The sequence below is a fragment of the Oncorhynchus nerka genome, linkage group LG8 (genome assembly GCF_034236695.1).
Source record: "Oncorhynchus nerka isolate Pitt River linkage group LG8, Oner_Uvic_2.0, whole genome shotgun sequence".
In the NCBI taxonomy this organism is placed as follows: domain Eukaryota; kingdom Metazoa; phylum Chordata; class Actinopteri; order Salmoniformes; family Salmonidae; genus Oncorhynchus; species Oncorhynchus nerka.
Genome location: NC_088403.1, coordinates 23845488 through 23867193, shown reverse-complemented (window position 1 = coordinate 23867193; position 21706 = coordinate 23845488). Strand labels below are relative to the sequence as shown.

Below are 21706 nucleotides of genomic sequence, written 5' to 3'. Positions count from 1 at the left end.
AGGCCATGCCTAAGTATAATTTCTCAAGTATTTAAACTTGTGGGTACCTAATAAATCACATTGTAAATCTATTCAGCTTCACTTGGAGTCATTAAACTGTTTCCCAGAATTCTTTCCCTTTTCCCATATCCACCCCATTTGCATGGGCAGCTTCTTCCTACCCATAATTCCTCAGAAGGGACCCCTGACCTTTTTCTCAATATTAATGCTGCATTCACGTGCTAGTCGGAACTCGGAAACTTACATTTTCGACATGCTAACTGGTTGTAGTTATTATACACGTACCGCGTTCAACCAGTTAGCAAGATGGACATTTCCGACTAGCACATGAACACGGCAAATATCTAGCCAACAGAACAGTAATGTGATTGTTTTCATTCATCATACAATTTCATCAGTGGAAGCTGCTGAGGGGAGGACGACTCATAATAAATGGCTGGAATGGAGTCAATGGAACGGCATCAAACGCATGGAGACCATGTCTAAGATGTATTTGATACCACTCCACCAATTCCACTCTAGACATTACCATATGCACGCCACCAACCTCATGAATTTCATACATTCGATAAATCGATGTAATTCCTAAGCGTGACTGAACAGTGAAAGTGTATCACATCTGAAGAGAAGTGAAATATGGGGACTTCCTGCTCCTTGGAATGATCCTGTTGTTTCCTCTCCTGTCAGATTCATCTCTGACTACTTACAACCTAAATGTAGGAAATTCAAAGTAGTTTCTAAATGCATTTATTCAGGCTGTCATTACATTAATAAATAGAAATACACCAGTTTTATGATGACATGGAAATGACATTGAACATCACTATGAAGACACTTTTGTTAAAAGTTTGACTCGACCTCAACTCGTCAGTCTAGAGATTTATGTTAAGGAAAAGCCAGACCTTCAAAAAATATTTTGTCCCAAAAAAAATATAGCTCTACGATTTGCAGATACGGTCAAGAATATTTGATTAAATATGTTAAATTATATACACTAGGGTCACATTCCAAAGCGCAGATCCACAAAAACTGGACACAATGACATAAGTTACAATGATGAAAATAAAGAATGAAAAACACTCTGTACACATACCGACCCTGAATACATCTACACAGACTATACTTCTGAGACAAACAGGAAAGAGCTATTCACACTATAGAAAACAGAGAGCGCCAATCTGACCATCTCACAAACTGTGAATGAAATGATTAGAATGATATTCAAGTTAAATGGTCATCATGATTATTTTTGATCGTGCATGTCTGCCTTGCTGTACGTGAAATTAAAACTCCGTAAGGAGATGAAATATATCTCATCAAATCATGGATCAAGAAAATGCAAACCCCAAAATCAAGAGTGTACATGCATGTACCTGAATACAAAAGCTAGGATGTGCGTCACTGCTATACTCCATCAGTATAAAACCAATCCAGCGATGTATTGCAAATAGCCACAAAGTTAAGATGGAGATTATACACATTAACATGCTTATGTGCTGACGACAAAGTATCGTACACTATCGAAGAGATACTTGTGCAGTATGGCACAATGTCCCGTAGCATTTAAGAACATAAATGTTCCAAGTAACGTGAATAAATACAGGAAAGACGACGTAAAATGTTAGGTCACAGCATTCTATGACCTTTGTCCTATTCAACATGATGTTTAGAATATGAGTAAGGATTGTGAACATGTCGGGTGGTCTTACCAGTGTTCCTGTAATTGAGCAGAATCCCTCCCAACAAAGGTTCTTTGCTCACACAGCGCTACGTGTTCTAGTGTAACAGTACTGTCCATATGGGTGGCAGCTGAGCTGGAGGTGTACTTTGGCCACTATGTTTTCATTTCCAAGGCTGGAATATTTTTATTGGGACCACTTACTATGGACAATATGCCCTTTGTATAGACAGTGCTGCTATTTTATCTGGTGTTAGGAGGGATAGAGTTCCTCCATAGAGACAGAGCTACAATGTGAACATAGAAACGGGTCATACAATGAGAGATTTGTTTCTGATATTGACGACAGCCCTGTCGTTTTGTCAAAATGTGAAACTGTAATAGGTGGTAGTTGTAAACAGTGTTCATGTGGATGAATATGATATGAATATGAGTCAATGTACAGTTGCAGAGCAGAGTGTAAACAACTAGGGTGCTCCCTATGAAACATCCCTCTTGGATATACAAATTAATATGCCAATGATCTCCCTACTCAATCACAATCTTTACCATCTGTAACCCCAGGTTTGTTCTCCTTGGACCAGACATCCATCCATACTAAGCCATTATATGCTGTCTGATGCATTTCCCCATGCTGTAAATGTCTATACGGAATATACGACAACACTTATCAGCCATTGCCTACTGTATAGCGTGACTACAGTATATGTGTGGCAAGTATCATCATAGAACTATGGGAGCAGCATTGAATGCAGTAAGTCATCCTGTGTATGTAACCTACGACACCTGAACCCGATGCCTAAATCCACACATCTCCATGTGTCCTGATCCAGGGTCAGGGCTTTACACCTCTGTCTAAATGGCGAGTGTGACAGGGTGTGAGGTGTGCATGTATATCACAGTCATCTGGTCAGTGTACCTCATGCATATAAGACTACAGACAGCCCCAGGCAGGGTGAGTCCCACTCTCTCCTTGTAAACCTACAGTAGCTGGAGCTAGGGAAGTGTTCAGTTCAGGTCCATTGCCTCTGGGCAGGGCGGGAGCTCGGGGGTTGTGTGTGTGTGTGTGTTCATGTATACCCCCTCTACACAGCCCTAGTCTCCACCAGTCAGACATCAGGCAGTTCCAGGTGGTTCCTGCGGTTGCGGCTCTTCCGGAGGTCTAGCAGGGGCTTGAGCTTGGCCATGTCACCCCGTAGGGGAGGCCCTCCCCTCGGCCCCTTCTGCTGCCTGGCCCCTTGCAGGTTCTGGAGCTGCTTTCTCTCCTTACAGTACTGCTGTATGGCCAGGCTCTCTGCAGGGCTGAAGGCTGAGAGCAGGGCCTTGGGGTGCAGGGTGCTGGCCCAGGCCCAGGGAGACTGCTGCTTGTCCATCAGCACTGACACCATGGCCTCACTCAGGACACGCAGGCGGAGCTTGGCCACGGTGCGCTTGAAGGTGTTCTCCGTGGCCAGGCAATAGTACAGGCCCTGGTCTGACAGCTGGACGGAGCGGATGAGCAGGCCGTGGTCAGTGGCGACCACACGGTCACCCAGCTTCACCTGGAAGGGGGAAAGAGAGGTATCAGCAGAATGGTCTTAATTGTCCTATAGCATAACACATTATCCCACAGCTTGATCTATAGTCAAGTAAATCGAGCAAAGACAAATCAACTTCAAGTGACACTCCAGTCTCCTTTTCAGCTCATTTAACACTGGATTTACTTAACGTAAAGCACATCTCAATAGGTGGTCCATATATGTCATGACATAGCACAAGGGGGGGGGGCTTTACTCCTTTGTTCTCTATTGTCCCACAAGCAAGGGGGGAGGCCCATGACATCACGACTTCCCATCAGCCCAACGCCATGAATGCCCATTCATGGGCATTCACGCCATGAATGGGCAGCAGGAAGTCTTAGAGGGTGTCAGTAATGTGAAATGTTTCCCCGTTGAGAATAGACTCATTAGTTAGGGCCCATACCACATCTGATCTACAGTATATCACTACTCATTATCTTGTTACACAGCCAATAAATACTTTACAACTTCATCCCCGAGGCATGACATGATAGTGGTCTGATACTACTTCAAACACGTCAACGAAGGATACCTACTCAATCCTCCTTTACGTCATGGGATTCCATTTTTGCCTAAAACGTCATTGATTTGCAAGAAACTGGAGTCAGAATTGAGCCAATTGAGCCAGCTCTGACATTGAACACACAGAATGAATCATTCGATTTCTATGGTTCAACCCAGCTTCTCAATTAACTTTGACTCGGGAAGTTGTTGTCTGACCTCTTTCCTCCTGTCATTGTCTCTGTGGATGAGCCAGCGGACGGAGGCCTGAGGGGACTTAGGAAGACATTCTAAGAAGGTGGTGTTGTTCTTCACTCCATACTGGGTCATCTCCACCGCGTTCCTGTACGCTGAAACAAGGGTGTTTCACACACGTCAACTCATTGACAGACATAAACCACACAACAGGATGATGTAGGTCCCAAGAGTCAGGGTCAAAAGTTGACCGGAGGGTTAGTGACACCTGCAGTACAACCAAACCCTCACAGTCACTAGGGGGTGAATCCTAACTTCCACTTAAGTCTACTTTTCAATTAGTCTCCCATTGAAATTTGACTCAAGTTAAGATTATCCCCAAAGTACGCTTGTTTGTCAGATTGCATCCCCACTGAGATGCACTTCATATCTGTATAGTAGAACAAGCTTGGTTGACCTGGTCTTTAACTGACAGCATTGTCATCTGATGTGTCCCAGCCAACTAGCTCATCCCCATGCTGGATGGATGACAGGGTATAGACTAATTAGCACCAGTGACCATATGGTTTAGTCCCATGACATATGTTCATTTACACAGACTTATACTGGAATGTAGCACTATGGGGACCGTAGCGCCTCCCCTTGTTAGACTGCTTGCCGACAGCTGATTGAGTGAATCATCTCTGTATAGTCTGTTTGCTTACTCACACACACACACACACACACACACACACTCTCAAGGGGACAATACAGTAAAACACTATGCACCTGCTGCTGACCCACAAGGGCCTGAACTCAAATGACCCATAAACCAACAGAATCTATGTTAGACCCTTTTAGAGTAAAATGAGTACAGCTGGGATAGACCAGCTACAGAGCAAATGAGTCGAGGAAATCAGATAAATGGATTAGCACACCAATGCCCTCTGTTGGCCAATTCAACAGAGCTGTGGGTTTCTCAGGCATTTGGTGCACGTTGGCTGGATGTTGTCATACCTTTCAGATTGAATCCTCTGCACTGAGTCAGTGGGTTGCCATGGATGATGTCCTGTCTTCTGCTCCTTCTGTGTAGAAACCATAATCATCCATAAATATTTCCAATGCCACAATACAGTACCCTAATATAGATATATATATAAATAAATACAATGTACTATGAAGTGGCCTAACTGTTGAATCCTGTCAAATATATTGTATATCTAGTTTCATTGCCTACATAAAATAGTTGGAGAATACCTACCTTTCACAAAGCCCAGTAGCTTAGAAACATGGTTATACCAACCCTCCAGCCCGTTATGAAAATCTCCAAAATCTCCAAATATCAACAGTGAGGAAGGACCACTGAGCCAGACAGAGGTGTGAGGAACATTTGACAGTGTTATTCCACTATATGGTTCAGTCGCCTCCCATCCAACAGCTACAGGGAGAGAGAGCCATCCTATCTGCCCAGCAGCTAGCCAGCTAGCAAACGTTCACAGTCTACCGTAGCACTGTAGTAACTATCACACTCAACTGAACGACTTGATTAGTGTAGTGTTAGCTAGCTACATAGTTGTCTTTGCTGTCTTCGTATCCAAGATAATTGTGTAGTTTAGAGTGTGTAGTCTTAGAGTGATAATTGCGTAATTATCGTATTTCGTCGTCCTCCTATCTGCCCAGGAGCTAGCCAGCTAGCAAACGCTCACCGTCTACCGTAGCACTGTAGTAACTATCACACTCAACTGAACGACTTGATTAGGCGGTGGCCCGTTCCTGTAGGTTCATGCTCTACAACATCCGCAGAGTACGACCCTGCCTCACACAGGAAGCGGCGCAGGTCCTAATCCAGGCACTTGTCATCTCCCGTCTGGATTACTGCAACTTGCTGTTGGCTGGGCTCCCTGCCTGTGCAATTAAACCCCTACAACTCATCCAGAACGCCGCAGCCCGTCTGGTGTTCAACCTTCCCAAGTTCTCTCACGTCACCCCGCTCCTCCGCTCTCTCCACTGGCTTCCAGTTGAAGCTCGCATCCGCTACAAGACCATGGTGCTTGCCTACGGAGCTGTGAGGGGAACGGCACCTCAGTACCTCCAGGCTCTGATCAGGCCCTACACCCAAACAAGGGCACTGCGTTCATCCACCTCTGGCCTGCTCGCCTCCCTACCACTGAGGAAGTACAGTTCCCGCTCAGCCCAGTCAAAACTGTTCGCTGCTCCGGCCCCCCAATGGTGGAACAAACTCCCTCACGACGCCAGGACAGCGGAGTCAATCACCACCTTCCGGAGACACCTGAAACCCCACCTCTTTAAGGAATACCTAGGATAGGATAAAGTAATCCTTCTCACCCCCCTTAAAAGACTTAGATGCACTATTGTAAAGTGGCTGTTCCACTGGATGTCATAAGGTGAAAGCACCAATTTGTAAGTCGCTCTGGATAAGAGCGTCTGCTAAATGACTTAAATGTAAATGTAAATATAGCTTAAACAGCAGGCTTTCTGAGGAGTAAAGGGGCAGAGCCTCTGTTCCCTGACCAAGCTACACTTGAACTGTGGTTGACTGAAATGGCAGCTGAGCAGCCGGTGAGGAGGGAAACCAGAGGGGGGACTGTTCAAAGTAGAACGGTATCACTCACTGTGCTACGGCTGTGTTATGGCTATGGTTGGATCAATTGAAGAATACATGGTGTATACACTGAGTATACTAAAACACAGACAAGGACCAGGACAGGAACAGTGTCAGAACAGGGGGAACAGAATGACAACAATAATGCTGAAGCGGGGAACAACCTCTGGAACAGACAGATATCGGGGAGGTAATGAAAGCAGGTGATTGAGCCCAGGTGAGCCTGACTTGTCTTTATTCCCAGCTAATTCCCCATGAATAACACCTAAGCTATGTGAAGTGTTGCCCTATACTGTAACCCTTAACAACCTGGGTCCTCAGCACCAATGTTTTACAGGTAAAAGCAGACTGCACCATAGAGTGGAATAACACTGTAAAATGTTAATTGTGCCGCTCTGTTTGCTTTAGAGTGGTCTTTTCCCACAGTTGGCATTGTACTGTTGATGTTGACCCAAACCAGGGTCTGTAGTACCGTACCTCTTGCCAGTGGGGTAGAAGCGGGAGCAGCTCAGGCCGTCCCAAGCACAGTAAGGGTCTCTGGCCAGGCAGCAGTCGGCGCAGGCTGAGCCGTAGGCATGGCAACGGTGCAGAGACACTTGGGACACGCCGTGCTCTGAACTTACGTACAGCTGTTGCTGCGAGGCCAAACAGTTCAAATGTCAACCACACTGTTTGTTTTAACAAGTGGAAGCGTAACTTAACTAAGTTAAGATCACGAACAATTATGGCTTATTATCTGGCTTTCCGGCTGAGTCACAATTTGAATGCAGAAGGTAAATATTGCACTAGGCGATAGCAATGAGCTAATCAGAAGCATTTTGATGCAATATTGAGATACATTAAGCACTGGTTGCATATACTTACTTTTTTGGAAGATATTCTCAAGTTTGTCACTGGAGCTTGGTTCTGGGAAGAGAGAAACATGCCACAATGTCAATAATATTACGTAACAAATGTTGTGACCCTATGTCAAAAGTAATGGACCATAATAACTTTCTTATCATATTACATAAGACTGTAGGTGTGTTTGAGCTAGTCCTTGTTGCACATTGTGAATCTTAGAATGTAAAGGACCAAATGTATTTCCTGTGTAGGGGTCTTTTTACCAACACTCAGGTTATCTAACATCCTATTGAATACCCTGTAACCGTCCACCGCACGGCACTAGTAGGAACACTATGTGAGATCTCTATGACACGTCAAACTACACTAGTGGGAGACCGGTGTTGTCCAGGTGCAGAGAGAGATTAGCTTGGTTGGGCCTTGATCACATGGATGACTTGCTTTGTTTATCAGGCTGAGATTAAACAGAGCGTGTGAGGGTTGGTATGGGTGACTGGCATCGCCCTCTAATGTCAGTATGCTTCCCATCAGTCTTGTGTGGTGGTCTAGTGGCCGGGTCATCACGCTCCTGAATGCCCCTCCCTTAGGAGTACAGTCTGTGACCCTTTGTGAAGAAGCCAAGAGCTCCTATTCTGTCTGCATTTGATGTCTGTCTGTGTTTGAGAGAGAGAGAGAATTCAAACCTTAAACACTTCCAGCTCTTCTAGTATCAGATCCTGGTCCAGGGAGCGGTTTGTGGGGAGAGCGATGACCTTTTGCACTGTCCCTTTGTCTGAGGACACACACACACACACAAATTTTGTTCTGATTTATTCGGATCCCCATTAGCAAACACATAACGAAAAATACATTACAGACAAAAGACTTCACAATTGCCATACTACATGTTATTGTTTTGAAATGTGTGTGTGTGTGTGTGTGTGTGTGTGTGTGTGTGTGTGTGTGTGTGTGTGCATCTATCAGTTCCATATACACGTCAGAGAATGGAGACAGCTGTGACCGGTATCCACAGTCAAGCCAGTTGTGGGTTTGTGGGCTTTAGAACCCACAGAGAGGAGAACGGACAAAGGCCACGGAAAGGGGCAGAACTATGTTTGTCAAGGAGTTAGCTAGCGAGCAGAGGGAGGAAAGAGGAGAGTTACAGCAAGATCTCCTGAAAATCCCTGAAAAAAACTCTCCACATCCCTGAAACAAAGCCCCCACCTCTCCGCCCTGCAGTCTGACATTACTGCATGTCTTCAGGCATCTTGGCGGATTGGAAGGCTGATAAACATAAACAGCTGTGGGTGAGAGAAAGGAGAGAGACTCCCTGGGATGCATGACGTACAGCCAGCTCCACACTCCCCTCTCAGACCTGTCCTCTTCCTCTTCCTCCTCTTCCTCCACCCAGTGGGCTGCATCACCCTCCTGAACGTCTGTTTGTCTCTCTTGCAGCTCGTTATAGTGTAGTTATTGTTCTATTCACAGAAGAGCGAGACCGACTACTTATCTTGAGTTCATATCCCCTCTGTAATCATTTGCTTATGAAATGCCTGCGTTATGGCATGAGAGCAGAGATGGATTACTGCAATATAGAATGAAATGGAATTAAGTGGGTTATGTATAATGAGGGCATTGTGGTGGCGCCACCCCCTGGTGACAGAGAGAACAGGCCATTTAGGCTGTCATGCTGGGGCCTGGAGATCTGTTAGCATCCGTAGCCAACATGGATCCTCCATCGTGGACAATGTCACACTCTTTACGAAGCATCCCACTCATATAACCCACCGCGTTAGTCAGAGCTCTTTAAACTGCAACTCTGATGGTTATTGAACACAAGTGGCGAGACGAGGAATATGAGAATGTTAGTCTGAGGGCATCCTGAACAGGCATCCTGGACAGGCATCCTGAACAGGCATCCTGAACAGCTACTTAGGTGCTGATGTAGGCGATGTACAGGCCCTGTGCTGCTCCCAGCCTGTTATGTGTGTATGTTGTGTGGTGGGACTGGGTGCTAGTTGTCTCTAACAGATCAATAAGGATGTATCGTTCAGTACAAACCTGTGCCCAGGAAGAGGACCTGGTAGTGGCCATCTGCGGCGGTCACCTGGTCCACAGCGATGGAGGTGTACTTGTAGTCAGCTTGCGTTCTGACCACCAGGGGCCTCCTGCCAACGGGGTAGATAGAATTGAACATGACCGGGTGGTTCCTGACAAACGTCACCACATCATCAGGGAACTCCTTGGTGCTCTGAATGTGAGGGGTGAAGGCTCCGCCTGGACACTGGAGGGAGGGAGAAAGAGGAGAGATGCTATAGAGGTGAATAAATCCCTACCACTCAGCTCTGTGACAAAGGTACATGAAGGAAAAGCCTACCCCTGACCCTGAACTCTGCTGTCCTCATCCTCATGGATTAATGTTTCTCTGACCTTGTTTCCTCAACCACACTGATAGACACAGTACATACTGTGTAGGAGAACAACAAGGAACTGTACATTTGCATTGGCACTCGTCTTATTTTGAGTTCAATACAGATATTAGATCCTAAACTCACTGTTCCAGGCCGGGGGTAGGGGATCCGTCCCTGGTACGCCACCCACTGAAAGTTCGGCCCATCCCTGTGAGCGAACGGCCCGTTGAAGACTGTCAAGATGTCTGCCATGTTGTAGACACACACGGCCGAGCCCTTAAACACTGAGCTGTGGGAAACGACACACACACATTCTGGCGGTCAGTGTGATGTGAACTGACATCCCAGAAGCCCCCAGATCCACCAAGTTAAAACATCACAGTCCTTTAAACCCTGCTGTTCATAGGATATCCAAGCCATCAAATCGGGGTGAAGCTTACTGCCACCCCACTTCGCCCTACCCAACTTGCCCCTCTTCCCCCATTATTGCTCCATTCCCAGAAGGATATGATGCGGTTTGGACCAGACCCTAAAAACCACATGACCATCAGTAATACAGAGAGCCTTTGTTCAGCGAGCAAAACAGAGGAGAAAGCCTGAAGGAGCAAGAGGAAGAAACACATTGTGCTGATAGGAATGACAATGTTGCATAGAGACTACAGACTGTGTTGGAGATTCATATATATATATATATATATATATATATATATATATATATAAATATAAACGAAAGAGAGAGCGAGAGAGCAAGCGAGAGCGGGAGAGAGAGAGAGAGCGAGAGATTGCTTGGAGACATGGAGACTACAGACTGTTTGTGTTGGATATAGAGAGAGGATGAGTCTCAAATGGCCGGGTTAAAAGATACAAGCGTTTCCTTAGGATTTATGAAAGGGTCCCGGTACAAGGTTGAGTAACCCTGATCTAGATACTGCCCAATTAGCCTTGATGATTGAAGAAACCAGGGTTGTATTCATTAGTGCAGAGCATAGCAAAATGTTTTGCAATGTAAAAAATTTTTTTTTTCTTATTGATAGTTCCCTTCCTGTTTCTGCACGTTTGCTTCCGTTTAGTTCCTAGTGAATACAAACCTTGTTCCTAGTGAGTACACATAACAGGCATCCATAGCCATCCTGCAAAAGCCCTTGAGGATAAATAAAGTTATTGAACACATACAGTGTCTGAAGTTACCACATACAGTAACAGTAGACCTCAGGAAACACCAGGGGTACTACATGGTGATACTCATGCATTATGAACTTGCTGTCAACATTGCGAAAGGAAGCAGAGCTCACTAACTGCATTACTAGTACATAAGGAAAAGTGATCAATGTAATGAGAACGGTATGGTAAAGTTAAGTCAATGAGCCAAATACTGTAGTGCCAGAGGAGGCTGGTGGGAGGAGCTATAGGAGGATGGGCTCATTGTCATGGCTGGAATGGAACCGTATCAAACATATGGTAACCACATGTATGACTCGGTTTTATTTATCCCATTACAAATGAGCCCATCCTCCTATTGCTCCTCCTACCAGCCTCCTCTGGTACTACATGCAGGTCACTAGAGTGTGCTCCCAAGTGCCGCAGTGGTCTAAGACACTGCATCTCAGTGCAAGAGGCATCACTGCAGTACCCATTTTGAATCCAGGCTGCATCACATCCGGGCGTGATTGGGAGTCCCATTGGGTGGTGCACAGCGTCGTCCGGGTTTGGCCGGTGTAGGTGTAACCGATGTGAAATGGCTAGCTAGTTAGCGGTGGTGTGCGCTAATAGCGTTTCAATCGCTCTGAGACCTTGAAGTAGTTGTTCCCCTTGCTCTGCAAGAGCCGCGGCTATTGTGGCGAGATGGGTAACAATGCTTCGAGGGTGGCTGTTGCCTGTGTGTGCAGAGGGTCCCTGGTTCAAGCCCAGGTAGGGGCGAGGAGAGGGACGGAAGCTATACTGTTACATAGGCCGTCGTTGTAAATAAGAATTTGTTCTTCACTGACCTGCCTAGTTAAATAAAGGTTACATTTTAAAAATGAAATGCTACAGTAAGGTGATACTGGAGGTCTCTATCCAGGAGTTCCTGTCATGTCTGCTTCATTCCAAATGGTATCCGGTGCTGCCATGCCAGTCAGCATAGCCACTAAGGCTCGAGCAATATCACCATTGGCCTCACCTTGTGGACGTGAAGACGCCGAACACCAGGAGGCTCTTGGGGTGATCGGTTTCCAGCAAAAACACACTCTCTGGAAGGGAAAACACAACGTTGTGTTATGGAGTCAGCGTTCATCATGCACCTTATCGTTTAATATTCCTGGAACGGAAGAGTCTGAAGTGGAGATGAATTGAATGAATGTCCGTGTTGACAGACCTCCCTAGACTCAAAGAAGACTAAAATAATACTAAGGGATGAATTGGGTCACTGTTTGGATAGTCCGGCTCGTCATATTATCAACAAACGATCTGTTGAACAGCTACTGCTTGTTAGGTTTAGACTAAAGGTTAGGGTAAGGGTTATGGTTGGGGATAGAGCTAGAAGATAGTTTAAATGTTACTAATAGTCTGTAGAGCATCTACAGGTGGACTAGCCAACTAAAGTGCAACCATGAATTCTTTCAATACTGAGAAGGTCAACAAACCGGTGTAAAGACCCTTCTTATAATCCAAAACACCTGAGCATCTGAGATCCATTGGTATTTGTTAAGACTGGCTAGCGAGATGTTTAGTTCTAGGTAAACAGGAGAAGTGGTTTGGGTTGGAACAGAATGTTCTAGGCCTTGGTGAACATAGTAGGTAGGTGTTGGCGTATTCCTCACCGAGCTCGTCAAAGTGCGTCTCCGTGCCGTCCTCCTCCAGAACTGAACACACCATCCGGGCCTTCAGGAACGTGGTCCACTTGTTCACCAGGCTACGCTGGCCACCTATGTCATTCTGTAGACGTTGAAAGAGATGCATGTTAATGTCTCATGTATGCACACATACCCTTGTATGCAATGCACACACACACACTTCCTGAACACACACTTACAGGACACACTCTAGCGACCATGGTGTGGATGTTCTTGGTATTCCCACTGTTGTCCGTCAGTCTCTCCCGGAAGAAGAAATACAGTTTAGCATCGTTGGGATCCGATCCGTCTGGGATTAACTGGGCATCTATGAAGATGGGTTCTATGGAAAATAAATAAACAGGGTCAAAATGTTATAGTATAACGTTCTGTCCATTGTCTCCAGTGTCAAAGTAGTTGAAGTACATTTGATGTACTAAATGTGGATCTCCAACTCCAGATGTGTTAGTGCAGGGATGGAATAAAAGCCTGCCCAACCTCTAGCTCTTCAGGGTCACAGTTGGAGACTTCTGGTGTACATTACATGTGCTTCATATGTTTCTGCTGTACGTGCTCACCACTCAGCCACTTGGAGTTGTGCTGGTCTGTCCTCACTGCGTTCCTCCTGGTGAGGCTCCTGAAGATGGCAGCGTCCGTCCCCATGAAGTCTATGTACATGCCTGAGAACAGCTCCTGGTCTGGAACACAGAGACACATACAGGGCTGTGTTCATTATGGCACTGCATGGAAGAAAATGAAGTAAAACAGGGAGGTACCTGGACTTGTCCACTAAGAAAAGCTTGTTTTCATTTTACATTGCAAAAAGTTGCGCTACGGTGTGCCCTAATGAACACACCCCTGGATCATAGCTGAACCATCTTACTCCCATCTGACCAAACAGAACACTCTGTTCACCCCCCACGGCCCTAAAGATTTGACAAAACACACACACAAAAAAATAAATCACTGACTATTAATGGCCAAGGGAACAAAAATGTGCCTGTCTCAATTTCCATTGACAGCAATGGAAATTCTGGGTTCATATTCAATGGTGAATTCAATGGTGATGGAATTTTTTCATTTAACTAGGCAAATTCTTATTTACAATGACAGCCTTTATTTACAGAGACAGTACATCACTGTGGACAGGGAATGGTGACAGTAAACAGTACTGGAGCCAACAGTGGATTTACAGCCATAGTGTTTGATCTCCCTGTACTCTGCTAATGACCCTGGCTGTGAGCCCGCACTCTCTTTCTTTCCTCTCTCCACACCCTCTGTGTATTTCATCATTCCATTACTCTGTCACTTCATCATTCCATCAGCCCCAGCATGCAGCAGCCTGTACTCTGGTGGTGTGGCTCAGGTCCAAGTGTTTGTATGTGATTGGCTGCTTTGAGGGGAGCAGTGGTGTCAACATCCCCCAGACAGCACAAGCTCATATGAGGGGTTCAGTATGGAGATGGAGCCTTTTTATCTAGCCCAGACACAGGCCTGATTGTCCCCTAGTCTGACTCAGAGGTCCCCTCCCTGCCACACCCACCCCTCCTCTCTGCCACCACTACCCCTCCTCTCTGCCACCACTACCCCTCTTTGCCAACCCTCTCCTTGTGACCGGACGGCCCGGGCTTGAGGGGCTGATGACGGGTAGGGCTGCTGACGCCACGGGGCTTGGGTGTCAGAAAGTCGAGCTGTGCGTGCGACTCGGTGCCTCTGGCTATTTCGTCAGAAACTTGACACCCGGCAACCAATCAGAGGCCAAAGGACGACAGACTGACAAGGGTATGCGGCCCGACCTACGGCAGGGTCACCGATAAGGGGGATGGGGAGTTGGGTTAACCATAGGGTGGGGAAGCACAGCGATTTGGGTTTTTGTATGATGTGTCCTGCAGAGACAGAAATAGAACCAATAGAGGGACAGAGGGAAACTTACTAAGCATGACGGAGACCGTATTGACTCTAGGATTGAAGGAGCACCTTCCCTTCCCAGATTCCGCTCTGGAGTCAATGTGGAACACTTGCTCCTGCAGGAAAAGAACATGTAAATAACATATTTCATATGGGAATTTGATGGAATTCAACCTTCTGCTCTTTTTAGCAATAAATATGAGATTATGAGCATTCCAAATGTTCTCAAGGTAATCCAGAGTAAGGTTTTTTCCCATCTGGTTTAAAGAGTTACAAAACCAGCGCTGGGCTTTACCTTTACTGGTCTGCACGGGACATTAAAAAGAACATTCCATTAGGGAGGAATGTCCTCCGATGGGCTGAGATGCTGTGGTTCCATCTCAGACCTGGCCCTCCGCCACCCCTCACAGTGAAATGGATCATCTGAATTTACAATCTCGGCGGTCAGTGGAAAATCCCCCCGGCTTGGTCCAACCCACACTTCGACAGTTCTGACTGAGGGAATGAAGTGGAAGGGGGTGCCGTCAGCCCAGGGACGTTCTCCAGAAAAGCGCGGCTGCTCTCCAAGTGGTGCGTGAAGATTTCCCGTGGCTCTGGCGGCGATCCGTGGCCATTCATCACAGGGTCTGTACGGCGACACACTCACACAAAGGTGACCTGTCTGTGACACTGAAATCCTCCTCACTAGGCTCCCATACAACAATGTGACACACGCTTAGGGGCCAAAGAGCCCAGGGAGATATGCGTCAAAGTCCCACAATAGCAGCTTGTTACTGTTAGCAAACCCAGTCTGAGAAACGATACTGACACATCCAAAAATTGGCGGATGGGAAAAACAGAGCAATGCTGCTTTTTAAACAAAACCCTAAATGACAGAAGACACCATACTGAAGAAAGAGCCTGGTTTCGAACTCTGTGCCGATTAGCATTTGGCAGGCGCTGCAGACTGCTGTAACTGCGAGTGAGTTCAGTGACCGCTTTTCTCCTGGAGGGGTTTCCCAGTCTTGTTTTCAGGGCCAGGTGGCCAGAGACCGGGGCAGACAGCTCCTCCTCTTCTACTCCATCCCTCTCCTCTGTCTCAGAGAGACTGACACACAAGGCTAAACTCAACTGTTATGGCTGCTTTCCTGAGGATGTCTTGGATTAAGACAGACTTCCTCTTGCCCCAGATGAGACATAAAAAATCCGGTAGTTTGGTTTCAGAAGCAGAGGCGCCCAGCCGTAAACCTACCAAACTCTAGTTTCAGCAATAACCACATCACATATCCACAGGAATTTCCATTTGTATGAAAATATGGTGGTAGAGACTGTACTGTAGGTGAACTATAGCCTAGCGGTCATGGTCTGATTATAAGTCAAGGAGCATACGAACCTCTGGTCTCCTGCCCCTGTTGATGAAGGCACAGACAGGACTGTAGGCACCACTCCCACAGATGAACAGATGGGTTCTGTTGAACGGCTGGACCACCCGGATGAAGTTACCACATCCATGCTGCAGAGAGGTGGAGAGGAAATTGGTTAGTACATGTATGAAATCAAAGTATCCATACATCAGTCAATCAATCTCTCATGTAATGTTGCAGGTTCAACAGCAAAATCCTTCCAGATTGCAATTGTTGAGAAGGTCATACAGCTAACAGTGGCTAAGTTGTGTTTGGTCAGGGCCTATGCTTCATAAAGAGAAGGTCATACAGCTAACAGTGGCTAAGTTGTGTTTGGTCAGGGCCTATGCTTCATAAAGAGAAGGTCATACAGCTAACAGTGGCTAAGTTGTGTTTGGTCAGGGCCTATGCTTCATAAAGAGCAATTACACAGTTCCAAATGGTTAGCTACCAATGTTATTCCAACTTTCACTTGCTACTTATGTACTGTCATTAAGTACAATCATAATAGCTATTTCCAGTTTGCTCCCTGGCACTGGTAGAGTGGGGAAAAAAGGTGTCAACAGTGAAGTGATGTTTCGTCAAAGCCCTGTCTCCAGGGCTGAGTATATACAGCCCTGTGATCTGATTACAGACCCAATCGAGATCTTTCCCTCTTCAGCACGAGGTGGGACTGGCCGGAGCACTGGGCTTTGTGCGTAATAAAAACTCAGACCGCGTAGCGAGCCAGCGGAGGAGAGGATCATCCAGGGAGCCATTAGGAACTTGGCCATCCCCACGGAAACGGAGCAGCTGCGCCCACTCACACTCCGCACACCAACTCTACCGAGAAAAAAAATGACACGTCCAACATCACACACCCTTCATTCCCTCTCGCTTTTTCACTCTCTCTTTCATTCCCTCTCCTCCTAGCAGATAAACGCCCTTCAGACGACTCCAACTCTACACCCCCCCGCTGCTCATATCCAATATCCAGATTTACAAATGAACTCATTTCATGTCCCAGAGCTTGCTGGGGTTAACTATCCAGCCACAGGTCCCCTTCAGAGACAAGCCAGAACAACTGTAGTCGGGATTTAAAACCAGGCTGATGACCTTTAAGGGAGGGTCACACAGTGAGGGAACTTTTAAACATGGACTTAATCAATCTCATCCTTTTATACATACAATAAAGGAATATTTCTCCCCAAATGCCATGTGTGGTCGTAGTCTGGAGGCCCGGTGACCCCAGATTCTATCGTAAAGGAGGAATTGAATACACACACACATCAGGAGGGTAACCATAACAACCTGACAAGGGCAGGAAGACAAATAAAATGTCTGGGAGAAACTGCATTATAAAAACCGAGTTTAAACAGAGAGAGAAAGAAAGAGCGAGTGAGAGGTAGAGCGAGACAGTAAGAGTAAAGGGAGAGAGAGAGGGGAGAGGCCGAGACTGCAAGATAGAGACCAGGCAGGGCTGCGAAAGAGAGGGATGGAGGAGTAGAGGCGGAGGAGGGAGGTAAGCCGACCACTGGGCTTCTCCACATAGAGACGCTCAGCCAAATATTTGTGCGAGGCTGTCCACAGAGCCGGAGCCGTGACTATAGGCAGCACTAATCACCTTCCACTGACTGGAAACAGCTTCTTCTCTACCCCTACAGTACAAGACTATGGTCCTACACTCTAGTACTGTACAAGACCACAGCTCTCAGTCATGGTGGCTGTTGTTACTAACTACGACTACTAGCTTCATAACAGTACACCACATGAATGCCTTTGAAGTCACAGTCCAAATAAAAAACAGACCAACAGTCCACTAAAAACAATGGAACAAAAACAAAATGTTTGTCCTAACATGCAAAACAGCCTAATTAGTTACAGAAAACTGAATCACCAGCTGCTGTTTTGAGGTTGTCGATGTTGTATATGCTAATACAACAGAGACTCAGTGCAGTAAGGGATCAGGACAGGTTATGGGATCTGTTGTCAGTCACAGTAGTTAGCGTACTGTTTTGATGCTTGTTTATTTTCTCTGGGTGGATTTGAGCACTGTTGATGTTCAAATACTGGAGAGTTGAGACCAAATCATGGACACTGGACAGAGTGGATTTCAGTTTTAACAAAAGGCAGTTTATTTAGTCAAAAGATATCTTGTCCTGCAGTTTAACGTGCACGGACCTTATTCATATAACTCAGTAGGGAGTCAGGTGAAAAAGGGACCTATACAGAGGTTTACAGTAGTTTTTATACATTGAATAATGTAGGTAGAGTCTTGTCGTGTCGCCTCCTGAATGGTCCCGAAGGGTTGGAGGCGGACCTGCTCTAGCCAGAGCAGGAGCCCCATTGGTGCACAGCAGAGTCTTCTGCTCTGGGCACCCGACCAGTAGAGGGGGGAGTGAGGTGTGTGTGTTTATGCAAGAAGGTATTTGTGTGTCAGGGGATCGTGAGGCAGGGGAAACAGAGAGGGGCAGTTTTATGGCTGGGTGTGTGTGTTCGTGCGATGGAATGTCTGTATATCCAGGAGTCGTGAGATAAGAGAACTGAGAGGTGCAGTTTATGGTTGGGTATGTGTGTTCGTTCCTTTTGGGCAGGGATACGTGCAATGTCTTGAGTCAGGCAGATTAGTTTGGCGCTGTATAATATATGAGCTATGTGTATGAATATTTATATATATATATATTCCTTATGTTAGTTGATAGTTGAATGACGCATAGGAGTGCTGTCATATATATATATATATATGACAGCACTCCTATGCGTCATTCAACTATCAACTAACATAAGGAATGCCAGGAGTCAACTCCACATCTGCAGCCCCACGCGTTTGGACCCCAGGATGCTAGCACATGCTAACACATGCTAATGGAGAAGGACCAGAGGCTTCATCAGTATAGTGTGTTCATTCATTTAGTTAGTGGGTAGCATCACACATGACTTTCAGTGGATTTAGTTAGAAGTTAATATGTAGCACTGAGTGTAAGTGTTCTTACCGTGGGGTCCTTGCCAGCCATTTGGCATTCCTCAATCTTGCTAACAGATGCAGGCCAAAACACCTGGTGAGAATCACAGAAAACATCTTCATTAGGGACCATTGCACATCCTGGTCTTCTTGGAAAGTTGGGATTTTTTAAAACTCAAAAACAAACCGTAGCCACCTGCCAATAGGGACGCCCTACACCGTAGCGACTTCCTAATAGGGACGCCCTACACCGTAGCGACTTCCTAATAGGGACGCCCTACACCGTAGCGACTTCCTAATAGGGACGCCCTACACCGTAGCGACTTCCTAATAGGGACGCCCTACACCGTAGCGACTTCCTAATAGGGACGCCCTACACCGTAGCCACCTGCCAATAGGGACGCCCTACACCGTAGCCACCTGCCAATAGGGACGCCCTACACCGTAGTCACCTGCCAAATAGGGACGCCCTACACCGTAGCCACCTGCCTAATAGGGACGCCCTACACCGTAGCGACTTCCTAATAGGGACGCCCTACACCGTAGCGACTTCCTAATAGGGACGCCCTACACCGTAGCAACTTCCTAATAGGGACGCCCTACACCGTAGCGACTTCCTAATAGGGACGCCCTACACCGTAGCGACTTCCTAATAGGGACGCCCTACACCGTAGCGACTTCCTAATAGGGACGCCCTACACCGTAGCGACTTCCTAATAGGGACGCCCTACAACGTAGCGACTTCCTAATAGGGACGCCCTACAACGTAGCGACTTCCTAATAGGGACGCCCTACACCGTAGCGACTTCCTAATAGGGATGCTCTACACTGTAGCGACTTCCCAATAGGGATGCTCTACACTGTAGTGAACTTCCCAATCATGATGATAACTTGTCTACAGTAAATGCTATATTTCTAATCCCGTGAGGAGCTTGAAGGATCTAATGCTGGGAACGTATCAGGCAATTACTTTGCAAATGGATGTGCTACAGCTCTCTCTGGGGTGAACTAAATGCATTCCCATCTGTTCTACTCTTCACGCCTGTCAGTTATAGACAGGACGGCTCCCTCACTGCACACAGAGATACAATTAGCAGGGAACTTCTGTAACAGAATCACAGAACTGCATCAAGCACCACTAAGATGTGTCATATTTTGCTCCATGAAATGGGTGTGATCTAGCTTATAAAATGTACTATATTTTAACTTAATTACCACCATTACTGCTCTTGTATAATTAGCATAATGTATTCAGCCATGATCTGCCACGTGCAAGGAAAGCTAAATGAGATCAAGGTCGTTTTGTCTCCTTTAGTGTGAGCTTGATAAATAGGATGGAAAGTAATAGAACTCATGTTGGTATCAGACAAAGAGTTATGAGTCATCACACCATCATACTGTAAGGCAGATGAAGTCAGTCTCCTGCTATATCCATTCTCTACTTACAATACTATCACAACCTACAATGATCAACTAAACATATCCCTGATGCTGCAAGGAAAATCCTCTTAGCAGTTTAACGGACTGCTCAGAGGACCTCACCTTGAGTGTCCCATGGGTGATGTTGTTGATGTCCATAGACAGGACATGGTCCTTACAGCCTACATACATCCTGTCCTGGTCCTCGTCCATCAACAGGATCCTGTAGTCCATGGCTTTGTCTGACAGACTGTAGTACTCCACCGTCTGGGAGGCCTGCAGGTCTGTGGGATACAAACAGACAATGTTATGGTGGGAAATAAATGAGGGATCTGTTGCGTTTACAGCAGGACTATACCAAGTCAGCTAACACTGACTAAACAAGTGCATAAAAAGGTGATTGCGTCCGTTTTCCAATGCATGCAGTAGATTCCACACAACAACTTTCCAGACACTTTATGAACACTGGACAGTCACGGTGAGCAAAATAAATCTAAGGAAAAAACATTTACTTGGTTTTATTTACTCTGACCGACCAGCTACTGAAAAAGCCTGTATTGCCCTAAAGCAAGAAGGAAGAAGTAAACGTTCTCTGTCTAAGTGTCCAGAGCTCTCCATCCAAACCATCAAAGGCCTTCACTGTCTATGCCAAAGTCACGCATATTCATCACTATTGACAGGGGGCAGGGGGGCAGGAGTGGAGGAGTTGAGAACAAGTTGATCCTTCTTCCTTTTCTTCTCTCTAATCAACAAACAGGCTGGCTATGCTCTCCTTCAGGCCTCCAGGCTAAAATCACTTTTCATTACTCTATTCAATAGTAGTGCTTTTGAGGTCGAGGCCCTTTAATCCTGAATGAAAGCTCTTTTCCAGTGCCTCACCTCACTCTCTTTCTGATCATGGATGTGTGTTTGGTGCTGTTGCCGTATGGAATAAAGCTAGAGTTGTTTACATGAATAAGTACCGTTTCCCACGCCTCTTCACTCTATTGATCTTGACATACCTCTATAAGCATCCTCACATCCCTATTTTTTAAAAACTTTTACCCTCTTTTTCGCGGTATCCAATTGGTAGATACAGTCTTGTCCCATCGCTGCAACTCCCGTACGGACTCGGGAGAGGTGAAGGTCGAGAGCTATGCATCCTCCGAAACACGAGTCAACCAAGACTCACTGATTCTTGACACAAAGCCCGCTTAAACCAGAAGACAGTCACACCAATGTGGCAGAGGAAACACCGTACACATGGCGACCGTGTCGGCGTGCACTGCGCCCGGCCCTCCACAGGAGTCGCAACAGCGCGATGGGACAGGGGCATCCCTGCCGGCCAAACCCTCCCCTATCCCGGACGACACTGGTCCAAATGTGCTCCGCCCCATGGGTCTCCCAGGCGCGGCCGGCTGCGACAGAGCCTGGACGTGAACTAGGATCTCTAGCGGCACAACTAGCAACTGCGATGCAGTGGAGATAGGGTCGCATTG

General features: G+C 46.4%; 1 protein-coding gene across 1 annotated transcript in view; it reads right to left on the bottom strand.

Annotated features, from left to right (window-relative positions):
* Window positions 1-731: 731 nt before the first annotated feature.
* LOC115132986 (semaphorin-3C-like) overlaps window positions 732-21706 on the bottom strand; it is a 47122-nt gene continuing 26147 nt past the window's right edge. Inside the window, 16 exon segments of the mRNA XM_029665766.2 lie at window positions 732-3219; window positions 3958-4088; window positions 4930-4997; window positions 7013-7170; window positions 7400-7441; window positions 8062-8150; window positions 9419-9641; window positions 9913-10057; window positions 11927-11996; window positions 12567-12681; window positions 12779-12921; window positions 13157-13276; window positions 14512-14602; window positions 15859-15978; window positions 18841-18903; window positions 20352-20512. Coding sequence (XP_029521626.2) covers window positions 2788-3219; window positions 3958-4088; window positions 4930-4997; window positions 7013-7170; window positions 7400-7441; window positions 8062-8150; window positions 9419-9641; window positions 9913-10057; window positions 11927-11996; window positions 12567-12681; window positions 12779-12921; window positions 13157-13276; window positions 14512-14602; window positions 15859-15978; window positions 18841-18903; window positions 20352-20512 — 2171 coding nt within the window. The 3' untranslated portion in view covers window positions 732-2787.